Genomic DNA, 13,503 nt, shown 5'->3' on the forward strand with positions numbered 1-13,503 from the left:
CAAAGTTCAAGCAGACTTTTGAAAATATTAATGGTGATTAAGCACTATGTTTACTTTAAGTCTTTCCTGTCTTGTCCATCAAGGAATTCCATTAATTCTATGGACTTGAGTGGTTAGTTGAAGTGTTGTTTTTCTTAATCTTTCTTTTCAATTCATTGCTATGGATTCAGGGTCTTTCAAAATGTAGCCATATGGAAATTTACCTAAATATCATAGTCTTGACTTATCTAGATGGTTCAAACACGGATCCATAATTAGGCTTGTAAGCATTTAGTTTGGTTCAAAAGGAATAAACAGTAATAATAATAATAAAATGATGATAAACAAAGTTACAAAGCCGTAAGATGAAATTCCTTTATGAATGTTAGATTAACAGCAATCCCATAATCATCCTCGGACAATTCACTTCTTGATAACATTAACAAAATACTTATTTCTAACTAAGATAATACATCAGCTTGCATCTTGATCTCACACAATATTACAAATACCACAAGCAACAAACATGCTATTAGTAACTCAAATGATGTATACATATCACCTCCATGCTGAAGCAACAATCAAGTTTTTGTCTTCCCACCCAAAATGAAGTGCACCCATTTCCTTCTTCACCTTGTACCTGTCACAATACTCCCTAATTAGATTTTGGATTGTATCAATCACTTTTGGTCCCATGGGACATGAAGTGAAACCAGCCATTGTCATCCTTGCCCTCCATTTGCCTGCTACCTCATACCGCTCTATCCTCTCCTCTCCTTCACACGCAACGATGTTTACAATGTCCCGTGCCAGGCATTGCCTTTCAACATTCATTCTATCTTGACTCTCCCTTGGAAGAGTTGCTTCAAGAGACTCAAAAACAGCTGAATAGTAATTGTATGCTTCAACGAATCTAGGCAAGAATGGAGCTGTGTTTGTGTTCACATCTTGTTCAACAACAGTAACAAGTTTTGGATTTAGGCTCTTAACCATCCGAAGGAGCTGGTCTCGCTGGTTTACTGTTGACACGCTCTCATCTGGCATGTGGTGAAGTTGAAAGGCAAAGTTCACCAAAAGTGCTTCTCCTGGTCGACAATTGAGCATTGATGGAGTTATTATTGAAGTTTTTGATGCCACAGCTCGGAACTCAAATGGTACCTTAAGTGCTTCTGCTAGCTTCTCCAGTCTTTGTCCAATAATTTTTAGGCCTCCAACAGAACGTTGAACTGATTCAGGGTCATCAACCCCAGTTAATCTCACATGGGGTGGCTTCCCTAGGGTATTGGCAATTGTTTGTATCAGTGTTATATATTGACTCCCTTGGTTGATATCGAAATCTACTATATGGACTCTTTTCTCATCTTTAAATGCCTCTATCATTGCACCATTTGCTGCCACATATCCAAATTTAAAACAAGGGCACACCTCGAAGAGGATCTGCATGGCTGCAAGCCGGTCAGAAGAGGGGGGCTCTTTGCATTTTAGAGCTTTATAAAGACATTTGCCAGAGGAAGCCATGCGAGCTGCAAGACCTTCCACCATGTAGGCTGCAATCCTCTGAGGAGGATCCCCCTGGATAGAGACCATGTTTCGGAGGTTATTTATCATAGCTGATGCTTCCATGAAGTTTCCATCTGCAAGTGCACCAGCACAATCAAGTAGCATTTGTCTGGGAGTACGAGGAGATACTTGTGATACTTCCTTGTTGCTGCTGATGCTACTGAGGTTTGAATCTGTAGATGAAGATTCCTTAGGAGAGTCATGGAGCAATGTGTTGTGAACTGGGTCAGCCCATTCACCATCAATTTCCATGCTGTGATCTGTACCAAAAATGTCATCGTCATCATCATCATCATCATCATCATTATCTTCAAGCAGTGCTCTTTCCAATTCTTGAAGCTTCAGTCTCATCTTATCTTCATCATAGTCTATTGGATCCGGGCTTTGGCTTTCCAAGTAATCCGATTCAAAATTGGATTGATAGGCATCACGATGCCTCATTGACATCAAAGAAATGTCAAATGGGTTTCGAGTGCACATGGAGATGCCATCTGGATGAAATGAATTTCCAGAGATGCCAGAACTAGATGGCTGTATAAGTTCTTCTGTTGGGGAGTCAAGGAAATACTTCTCATAACTTTCACTGGAGTAAGAATCAGTCACATATATAGTCTTATGCTTATCAGAACCTAATATTTGGGTGGACAAGCTGGGGCTGTCATCACTCCCCTTTAGAGAATAGAGCTTGGAATTTCTATATGATGGCGCAGATAGCCCTGCAGACCTAACTAAAGACATGGCTTTCTTCTAACTTGCTGAGTGTTAGAGGAAGGCTGCTTCTACATAGAACGAGCCCTGTGTCATGAACTGTCACATAATTAGAGAGAGAGAGAAAGAAATTCTGATAAAACTGTTAAACTTTTGAAACATGCAATTTTTTGTTTTCTTGTAAAGAAAACAGTACATAAAGCATTTGGGTAAGGTTAGCTACTCACCGTTTAAAACTCTGATGCTTTTGGGAAGCCTGCATTCAGCCAGAGCAAAGAAGAATAGTTTAGCAGTGATAGCAGAAACTGTACAAATCAGTCAATATGAGTGTGTACACATGGAAACATGGAAGAGAGAGAGAGAGAAAGAGAACATTGTGCAATCAACAATCTGAAGCATGACTATTGATTCTATGAGCTTGATAGTTTGGTAACACCATAGTAAAGAACTAGCAATTGAAGGCACTATCTGCATGAAATGTAAACTTAAGATTGCCCTTTGAAGCATAACTGGTTACACTCAAGTGCAAGTAATAGTCCCTAAATTGAAATTTTCACATCATTGATCAATCAATGAAATGGGCTACCTAGAGAAGTGTGTCTTAGATGAGGGTCCCTTCTTTAGTTCCTGATGAAAGAAAAGGAGAATATCTGGTATGAGACAACAACCTTTTAAACCCAACCAGGTTTGTCTCCTCCTCCCCCACAAAAGGAAAAAAAAAAGTTCTGATATTTCAAAAATTTCCAACATGCAGTCCCTAGCTGTACAAGACATCATTTATGAGTAGAAGAAAAGTGTTTTAATACTTGGAATATTATCAGGAAGTACACACATTGTGCTTTTGTAAATTTGATTAGATAGTAAATGAAGTAATTTAGAAAGTGAGTTGGGGAATGAACTCTTGAGGTCTTTATTTATTTAGTTCTCAATTGTTATTTGCTGAAATTTTGTGTAGAAATAAAGACTTTAAAGAATAATAATTCCTAAATTGGTAACAACATATCATAAAATATTATTCATTGTTTTCCCATTATGATGTTGGTTTTGAAGTTTAATCAAGAAATGGATATATTTTACAAAAGTTTGTCTCTTTACAGGAAAGGCCATAAAGCAGAGGTCAAAAGAAACTGATTTTAAAGAATTAGGAACTAAGACACTTGTATGCTTCACTTCAGCCTAAAAGAATTTCATGTAAACAGTTAGTTGGTGCTTGGAACTCCACTAAATTTCAATGAAGTGTTTCTGACATTTCAAATCGAGAAAACCTATAACGGAACTTAAGAATTCCAAATTAGTGTGGCTAGATTGAAACATTCCTCCAGTGTGTTTGAGAGTTTATAATGGAAAAGGAGCAGAAAGGGAAGAGATGCTCCCATTCCTTTGTTTAGATGTTAAAGAAAATAAGAAGGAATGGAAAGGAGAGAAACATGTTATATCACTTACTTTTTATTCATGCTTTTATTGAATTGGAGTGAAATTGATATTTCCTCTCAATTAATGAGGGGAGTGCAGCACTCACACAAAAGTAGGCTGAACGCAAAACTGAGGAAGGAATGGAACGGTTCCCTCCATCCTTTGGGATCCACAGTTTCCTTGCATTCCAACCCCTTGGAAGTCCCTCCATCCAGACAATATGTATGGAAAACATTTTCTCTTTTGCATTTTTTGGATTTATGTCACAAGATTGTAAAAAAATTCAGTCAATCAAACATTGTAAATATGCATGAGAATGTAATTCTTGTTGAGTTTCAATCTACCATAGTTAAATTCAGATTCAGGTAAAAAAGTACACATTTAAAAAAAGAAAAAAAAAGATGTCATATAAAAGACAATTGAGGGACTACACACTGCAGCCAAGGATTTGGTTCCCTTTTATTATATGTAGATCAATTTCAAGAATATTATATTTAGAAGCAGAGACCACCTAGATGCAATACTATTATAAGATAAAAGATCCTCTCAGAAAACACTTTTTCCAACATACAAACCACCAAAGATCACAAGCATAATATTTCATTTATTTACCAAAAACAGAACATAAGTATAAACTAAATCAATCATCAGCTGACATTTCTGATGAGGGAGAGGGGAAAGATTCCAAGTTCTATGAATATTCAATTAACAACAAAAAGCAGCATATTGCCTATGTTTTGTCAATCAATTTCTAGATTACAACATAAAAAAGTATGCTGTCAGAAAGAGAGCCACAGCTAGCAGCATAGATAAACTATCTGGAAAGAATTCATGCAAATACAAGGGAATTCAATCCCTGTTGAAGAAATTCAAGAACAAAAGATTAAAAAAAAGGAAAATTGAAGAAGAAGAAACGAAAAGCATATACCTGATGAAAGAGGAAGACCTCAAGAGTCAAGAGGAAGCAAGATAGATCTTATCAGAAGTCAAATTCTGCGAATTAAGTTTACACCCATATGTAGATGAAACCCAGAATTGGCTTTGAAGGTAGAGAAAAGCTTTGGTTGACTATGTGTTATGGTTTTAAGGACAAACCAAAGGCGCAAAATATATATTTATTGGCATATCTACAATAAACAATTGTAGAAATTGAGGTTAGGTAGGCTTAGAAGCAACTCACCTATAACAAAATCAAACAAAGCAGCAAAAACAAAAAAACAAACTTGACAAATAATATAAATAAATAAATGAAAAAAGCAACACAACCCCAGATGACACAAATGAATTATTATAAAAAAAATAATATATTTGTTGGGAGGGATATGAACTACCCTATTTAGAAGCTGAAGTGATGAACAAGACAAGACCCAATACTTATAAAACTATATGGTATGAACATCCAATCTTCTGGAATTTGAGAAAGTATGACAACTAAGAAACTCACCTTAGATTTCCTTCAAAGATACATGTTAGCTTCAACACAGGTTCTTGTTTTTTGCTTTTTGTTTTTTATTAATCTCTGCCCAGTTCTTTTACTTTTTCCTTTGTGTGTTTATGTGTGTCTGCATGTTTATACCAACTGTCTGACTGAGGTTGTCTGACAGTACAATGTTAACAAGTCATGCACATATGGTGTGCTTCTAGAGGCAACAGTAATAGAGGGTTTTATCATTTCATCAGTCAATCCTAGCCGCCCAATTTGTTGACTAATTCATCAAAATAGTTGATCTACGCGTTGGTGATTTGCGAATGGTGTGATTTGCATTTTTTTCTGTAGTCTTGGGACATGGGAATGAAGTTATTGGACTGGTGGTAACATCAGTGACAATTGTACGGTAATGTTTCAAAAGTTAAGGTGGTGCTTTGTGACATTTGGGTGAACATAATTGCCTAAATGAATGGGGACTGAAGAATCCTAGCACTTGTGACAAAGTCAAAGGTTTTGCAGGTCATCTTTTCTAATAGCCTTAAAGACAGTTATTTGGATTTTTTTTAAAAATAACCTAATCTCTTAAACTATTTTATTAGTAAAACAACGTTATAAATTATTTTCGTTTCTAACAATTCGAGTCCAGATGACTCGATTTTATCATTTAAAAATATACTTGGAAATCGAGTGTGAGACACTCGATTTTCAAACTTGAGTTTCTCACACTCGATTTCCAAGTGCATTTTCAAATGACAAAATCGAGTCCTCTAGACTTAAATTGTTAGAAACGAAAATAGTTTGAAACGTTGTTTAACTAATAATATAGTTTTGGATTTATAGTTATTTTTTAAGAAAATTCCAGTTATTTCATAATACAAAATTTGTCACAACTTGTACTCTTTTGTCAATTTTTTTTATTATATTTTATTGTATTACATTAGTTAAGCATTATATTACATAGACAAAATCAATTTAACCTCGGCTTAATACGAGAAAGTTATGTTAAAGTGCGTGACAAAGCTGGTATCGCTGGACATTTTACCTTTAAAAAACCGATCTTTCTAGAGATACCACTTTTCTTTAGCGTGTAGAATCTGATGTTCAAAAGCGTGTATGAGTGGAAACTGGAAACACAGACAAGTTTCTGAGAATTTTCGTGGGTGTAGCACAAAGGGAGTACGTGTGGGATCTAAAGGAACGGTAAAAAATGAATGTGAAAGTCAAGATGTCTATAATTACCAAGGGAAGAAAATACATGGGTTTGGTTTACTAACTGTCTAGTGGGATCAAAATTTCTCATTAATTATTGGCTTGAATTTGAATTTTCAGTGATTCGTGAGGAAATTACATAAAAGGTAAAAAATTTATATCATGTTTCATAATAGGTTTTAAGGTTTTTAATTATGTAAGTCCCACCATCGCGTACTCTTAGTGCGTTGGTTACTCCACAAGTATAAATGCTTGTGGGGTGTGAGAGAAAAATGCCGGGGTTCAAGTCTTTAGAAGAGAGTTTTACACACATATACACTTAGATTAGGTTAGAGTAGAAATTCTATCTTGTATAAAAAAAAAAAAAAAAATTATGTAAGTCCCAAACTTAAGAAACCATTCCAATTTTGAAGTCCTTGTGAATAACCATTCCTTATGAACAACTATTTTTTAAAATGAGGAATAACTATTCATCTCTAAAAGGGATGTAATAGCTGATAAAAAAAAAGATGCAATAGCTATTCCTTAGTAGGTGTATTAATTTCTACAATTAATATATTTCTAAATTAACAAACTTTTCATATGTATATAACAATTATGAAAATAAAAAATCATAAAAAATAACTAATCTCTCTTTCAAATTAAAAAAAAAAAAAATTTAGGAAATATAATTATATGAGTAAGATATTTCCTAAAATATATCTTAAGTTTGATTTAAAATGCTTTCATTTCATTGTCTTCAAAGTTCTATTATTATGTTGTCATCAAACAAATGAATAGTAATAAACATCACATTACAACATTTTGTATTCCTTGTAATATTTATTCATATTCCTATATAATTAATGTTACAATCTACCAAAAGTACTCTTAATAAAATTTTTCTAATTTACATAGGTAACCAATGTCAATTTCCTAAAAATATGTCTTGCTCTAAGTGAAACTTTCTCTATCTATCCATTTTGCTTATTAACTACCAAATTATTTTATAAACAAGGTTAAATTGAAATGCGGATACCAAATTAAATTTATAAACAAGGTTTTTCTTTTTTGAGAGAGAATTTTAACTTTTGGCACCCGTTTGTGACAATAACTCTTTATTATCAAACTGAGACATTAGTCGGTTTTTTGTGTAGGCAAGGATTGAACCCAAATATCTTATTTAACCATCAGAAATTTTTCCAATTGAGTTAACTGGAACCTACAAATTTATAAATAATTAAATTAATTTCCTAATACCATTTAACCTATGACGTCCGCTTGTGACGATAAACCTTTATTATCAAACCAAGATATTAGTCGGTTTTTTTTGTGTAGGTGGAGATTGAACCCTAAATCTCTTATTTAATCATTAGAAATTTTATCAGTTGAGTTGACTCCAAATATCATTTTTCTCTAATTCGTTACTATAATGGAAATGAATGCGGATAGGGATGACAAACTACAAAGACTTCAAAATGGAAGGATTCCATACATTTGGGATATTAATTGACAAAATTATAGACTCGAAACTTAATCTAAAATATAAAACAAAATCTAGGCCTTTCATGTAATTTCCCCTCTAATTCTTTTAATGGTCACTTTCAAGAGATTTATCTAAAAATATATGGGATTGTGGGACTGCAGAATTCATAACCAAGAAATCTGGAAAAACCATGAGAAGGGTGATGGTTTTACCAAGAACAGTAGAAAACGAAGACCGTTTAAACCCATTTTGCAAATCTAAGTGGGAAATGAATCTCAGGTGTCAAAAATCAAAGTTAGGGAAGTAGAAGAATTATTACGCTTAGGAAAATTTTTCCAGGACCAGGAGATCGATATCATGACACAAACTCCAATATTCTAATGTTAAGTCCCAATCATCCTTCCCTTATCTTATCCAAATTGAGTGTGTCGGAGTGTATATTCATAAATGATTACTATGTAAAAAGAGAATTTGGCGGTGAAAAATAGGGGGAAAAATATTTATTTAACAGACACGATGGCATTTTAGGCGTAGAAAGAAAGATTGAAAGATACATTAGCCAACTTCTTTTTGTCATGTTGGATGGTTGCATGATGAGCACTACTAAGTGAGTTTGGCATCAAGGTAGATGTTTTCAGCTTTTTTAACTTATTAGATCATGTACAGATTTTAAATTCTTAATTTTTTATTATTATAAAAAAAGTATAATTATATTTTAATAAACTTTCAATATATAAGTTATAAACAATCACAAAAAGAAAAAGAAAAAAAAAAAAAGAGAGTTTCACACTTTAGACCCTGATTTTACAGCTTATGTCAATTTAAGCTTATTACAAAATTAAGTTGAATTGTTAATCTGATTAGTCAATTAACACATGCATGGATAGGCAATTGTAATAGAAAATCCCAGTCAACAACACAATCACCCAAACACCATGAATTGTTTCTGAAAAGAAAAACCCAAAATTGGGCAAAAAAACTTCTATGTGGCCTATAGCATCAAAACCAATTTCACTAAAAGGAATGGTTACAATACACCTTACTTAAAAACCCTCCGAGTTAGTAAATGGCAATGTATTCGAGCTCTTTGCTCTTGCTAGCAACAAATTCCACGAATCTTTTTTCCTTGCTCTACGAATTGAGCTATCAATCCTTGGCCAATCCAGGGCCTCTTGAAGATTTTGGGATTGTTCCAATGGTTCTCAGCACCCAACAACAAACAATGATCACTCAAGGATACTATGTGTGCATTGGTTTTAGTCTCCTCACAAAGAATTTGACAATTGGAGAGGAGATATATAAAGAGAACAAATGGGAATTGGCTCTAGGGTAAAAGGGTTGCTCTCTAGCTCTTCAATATGGGAATTGGGTATTGAATCTCTTGGGTTAGAGAAATATATGAGAGGGCTTGATTGAATAGGTATTGTAGAGAAAAGTGACAAAATTCTCCCAGCTCCTTCTAATCTCACTCGATCAAGAGAAAGGCAAGAGAGAGGCGAGATTGTTGGTTCAATAATAAGGAAAAAAAATTGAAATAATTTAAACATTTATAAATAAGACAGTGTTTTTATTTATGATTATCTTAATATTTTGTAGACAAAGAGAGTATAATACGACAATATAATCGAATGTTGGATTTTTCAAGAAAAATCTAATAAAAAGTTTTTTTTTTTTGGTGGTAATTCAAGAGTTGGGAGAGAGAGTGTTTGAACTTTGAACCCTAGACATCTTCATTGAAAATACTAGGAAGTGTCGATTGAGTTACAAGCCTCTTGGAAATTTAACAAAAGTCATTTAATGCGTAACATTTTTAAAAGTTATAATTTGCATGTGTACTTGTAACGTAATGTAAACAATAAAAGATAATAAAAAGGCTAATTAGTGGAGGATAGTTGGAAGGCATTGGAGAATGTGCCATCATCCTCATCCTCCCTCTCTAGGTTCCAACACTGCCTAGTTTTTTTAACGGATAAAATCATTAACTGGAATAAACACCATTTCAGCAATTTATTCCACTGAAAGACCCATCTCTTAGCTAGACTTTGAGGTATCCAGAATGCGTTAACTAGAAAACCCTCAGCTTTTCTATACTTGTTGGAGCAACAGCTCATCCAAGAGTATAATACCACCCTCCTCCAAGAATATCTCTATTGGCAACTCAAATCTTGAATCATGTGGCTTAATTATGGAGATGCCAATACGAAATACTTTCATCTGAAAACTTTATAGCAATATAGCCATTCTCGGATTGTGATTCTAAAAGATGGGATAGGGTTATGGCTCTCTGGGGAAGCTTTAATCACTCACATTATTGATGCATTTAAAAACTTGTTTATGGCCACCTCAGCTCATCTGAGGACAAAGGCTAGTTTAGGACAGCCTGTTAGCTCTAATAGCCCATTTTTAGATCATTATCAGTTGCTATTGAGTATCCCCCCATCAGTAGAGATTTCTAGGACTGTCCGCTAGACTCTCTCCCCCCCCCCCCCCACCCCTTCTGAAGGCCCTCGGGTCGGATGGTTATCACACTCTCTTTTTCCAAATGAATTGGCACATTCTTGGGCCAAGTGTAGTTTAGATCATTCAAGAGATTTTTGAAAAGTCATCCATTCCTCCTAATTGGGGAATAACCAATCTTGTCCTTATCCCGAAAGTAGCCCACCCAGAATTGATTACTTAGTTTCGACCGATTAGTTCATATAATTAACACTCTTTATAAATTGGCATCTTGTATTATCTTGTAGTGTCTTAAACCCCACATCGCAAATGTTATAAATCCTTGTCAGGCAAGATTTGCGTCGGGGTGTCGGACGAGTGATAATATTATCCTGGTCTAGGAGATTATTAGGACGCTAACACACAAAAGAGGTGGACAAGGTTACGTAGCATTAAAATTGGACCTTGATAAAGCATATGATCACTTAGAATGGCCTTTTATTAAGGAATCATTAGAATTTTTTCAAGTCCCACCAAACCTTATCATGCTTATCATGAACATGATATCTTCCACCTGTTATTAGATACAATGGAATGGGGCCCCGCTTTCGAAAGTGATTCCAAGTAGGAGTGCGTCAGGGTGATTTGTTATCCTCATATCTATTTATTATGTGCTTGGAGCGCCTTTCCCTTATGTTGGAAGAAGCCATTTAGGACAAACTTATCCACCCTATAGGGTTTAGGGGACAGGTTTGAATCTCACATTTATTTTTCGTGGATGATATCTTTCTATTCACCAAATCCAAGGTCATGGCCTGCCAGAACCTAAGTAGAATTATACAGCAATTCTGTCACTGTTCGGGCCAAATCATGAGTACTCATAAATCCCAAATATAGTTTTCTTCTAACACCCCTTGGCGAACAAAAGATTAGTTGGTAGGAATTTTTGGCATCCCAACCACAGAGCATGTAGGCCCTTACTTAGGGACCCCTATTTTCACCACCTGTTAAACGCCCAATGCCTACCAGTATTTAGTTGACAAAATTCAAAAGAAAATAGAAGGATGGCAAGCCAAATATCTTACTATGGGGAAGGTACTCTAGTTAAATCATCGATAGCTTCCATTCCCATCTATGCTATGCAAACGACGTTGATTCCTCAAAAAGTTAGTCGGCAACTAGACAAATTAAGTTGCCAGTTCTTATAGGGGGATACAAACCAGCATCGGTGTTGTCATACGATTAGCTAGGATACAATAACCTTACCAAAGGACGCAGGGGGGTTGGGGATCCAATCAATCTGACACAAAAATAGGGCAATCCTTATGAACCAGGCCTGGCGCCTGTATTATAATCCCAATACGCTTTAGGCCCAATTCTTAAAAGCCGAATATTTCCCACGTACAAGCCTATTTGAGAGTGCTAGAACCCTTTGAGGGTCACATATTTGAAAATCCCTATTTGACGGAATTCAATGGTTACGATATGGTATGAAATGGATAGAAGGGGATGGGCAGACTATTAGGGTTTGGGATGATCATTGGCTCCCTGGAGGTACCCTCCGTAGTCGCATTGAAGGACCACTCATGCAAAATGACGAAAACAACCGAGTTAGCTCATTACGAGCTAATCATAATTGGACCTTCCACTTTCTCCATGTTCCTCTCGCACTACAACTTGAGCAACTTATTCGAGGTATCCCCATGGCACGAGTTTCAAGGCTATCTGATACCTTTGTTTGGCCCCATAATAATGGGACTTGCTCGGTTAGTTTCGCTTCAAAATTTTTATACCAACAAAAACATGTATCTTTGGATAAACAGTTGTGGAATTGGATCCAATTTTTCCTTTGGAAAGCTATGCATAAGCGGTTTCCCACGAGGCAGTATTTAGCCTTTTCTCGCCCACACATTAACAACCTTTGCCCCAGGTGCAACTCTCCGGAAATAACAATTCATATTTTACGCGATTGCCCCTGGGCTAAGGAGGTTTATGGTTAATCCTTGGGGGTCTTGCCTCTCTCCTTTTTCCACATGCCCCTACAAGCTTGGTTGAGGAGCAATGCGATTGCAGAGAGTAATTCTGCATCAGCATCTCCTTGGAAAATATATTTTCCATTCCTATGTTGGAATCTATGGTTAGTTTGAAATGAATGGATTTTTAAGAACCAATCTCGTCCCAGCATAGCCTAGTATACACAACGGTGCAAGTGGCAACATGATACTTTTTCTTAGCCGGCTCTGATAAACTAATTCAAGTTAGGACCCTGCATCTTATTAAATGGACTGCGCCAACTGAACCCTACATTACGCTTAATACAGATGGTAGTTCCATAGGTAACCTAGGGATGGCTGGTGTAGGTGGGCTATTGATAGTTTTGGATTCTGGATATCATGTTTCTCTCCAAATTTGGGTATAACAACAAATAATGTGGCTAAATTGGCAGCCGTTAGACAGGGTCTCTTGTTAGCATGGGAGTTAGGATTCAAGTTTATTCAACTTGAGATTGATTCGGTTACAATGTTATCTTGGTTATCTGATATAAATTCTACTTACCCCCCTGATGTGATGTCTTTAATATGTGATTGCAGGAGCCTCATGGAGCAAGCATGGGAGGTGCAAGTGCGTCATATATACTATGAAGCAAACGGATGCGCACTAACGAAACGGGGAACCATTAACATCTTTTGTCTATTTATACTACCTGTCCTAGTTTTGTATACCACTGTTTAGTAAGGGATTTGGCTGGCTTCGGGAGTAATAGATTGTGTGCCTAAAGGTCGGATAATGATGTTGTTGTATGAACCTTTTGTTTAATTAATTAAATAAGACCTCCCATTTCTATCAATAAAATAAAATAAAAGGCTAATTTTGTAAGACTTGGGTCCCTCAGCCAACTAGGCCAATAGGAAAGGGATGCTTGTTACCTAAGATTTCTAAACTTCTTAAAGTGTTGTCAGTCGATATGGGACTTCACCACCCTCCTACAGATGTGCACCCTCGCACCTATGACCCATGACGTGGCATGGCTCATGACATGTGTGGCCCACCAATGAGTAGGTGACACGTGCATAAGAATTACTCAAAAAATCGATAAATGATATCAAAGCCAACCTAGTAATGTCTCAAGAGTATTGCAGTACAACGTAGTGATAGCCCAGAGTATTGTGCAAACATGGTTAAGTTCCATATCAGGTATTTATTAAGTCAGACTATATTATACAAATTATATATGAAAAACCATAATTGCAACTTAATTAGTCATTTTGAGGTAGGGCTGACCCTGGGCCTAGGCCACTTAGGC

The 13,503-nt window shown here is 35.8% G+C and overlaps 1 protein-coding gene across 5 annotated transcripts; it reads right to left on the reverse strand.

The window, feature by feature from the left end:
• Positions 1-320: 320 nt before the first annotated feature.
• Positions 321-5,294, reverse strand: LOC115959849 (scarecrow-like protein 1). 5 transcript variants are annotated; one of them, XM_031078470.1, is made up of 4 exons: positions 5,105-5,294; positions 4,589-4,787; positions 2,475-2,503; positions 321-2,334 (listed from the first exon to the last, which is right to left on the reverse strand). In XM_031078470.1, exon 4 carries the CDS (start codon positions 2,275-2,277, stop codon positions 538-540), a length of 1,740 nt encoding a protein of 579 aa, XP_030934330.1. In that variant the 5' UTR covers positions 2,278-2,334; positions 2,475-2,503; positions 4,589-4,787; positions 5,105-5,294; the 3' UTR covers positions 321-537. The 5 variants fall into 5 exon arrangements, with proteins under 5 accessions (XP_030934330.1, XP_030934332.1, XP_030934333.1 ...); XM_031078472.1 differs by having other exon boundaries at positions 321-2,346; XM_031078473.1 differs by lacking the exon at positions 4,589-4,787.
• Between the last annotated feature and the right edge of the window lie 8,209 nt (positions 5,295-13,503).

This window comes from Quercus lobata, chromosome 9 (assembly GCF_001633185.2).
Source record: "Quercus lobata isolate SW786 chromosome 9, ValleyOak3.0 Primary Assembly, whole genome shotgun sequence".
NCBI classification, from domain to species: domain Eukaryota; kingdom Viridiplantae; phylum Streptophyta; class Magnoliopsida; order Fagales; family Fagaceae; genus Quercus; species Quercus lobata.

Bases quoted from the DNA above. Each gene is read 5' to 3' on its own strand.
- LOC115959849 (XM_031078473.1), bottom strand. From the start codon at position 2,277: ATGTCTTTAGTTAGGTCTGCAGGGCTATCTGCGCCATCATATAGAAAT.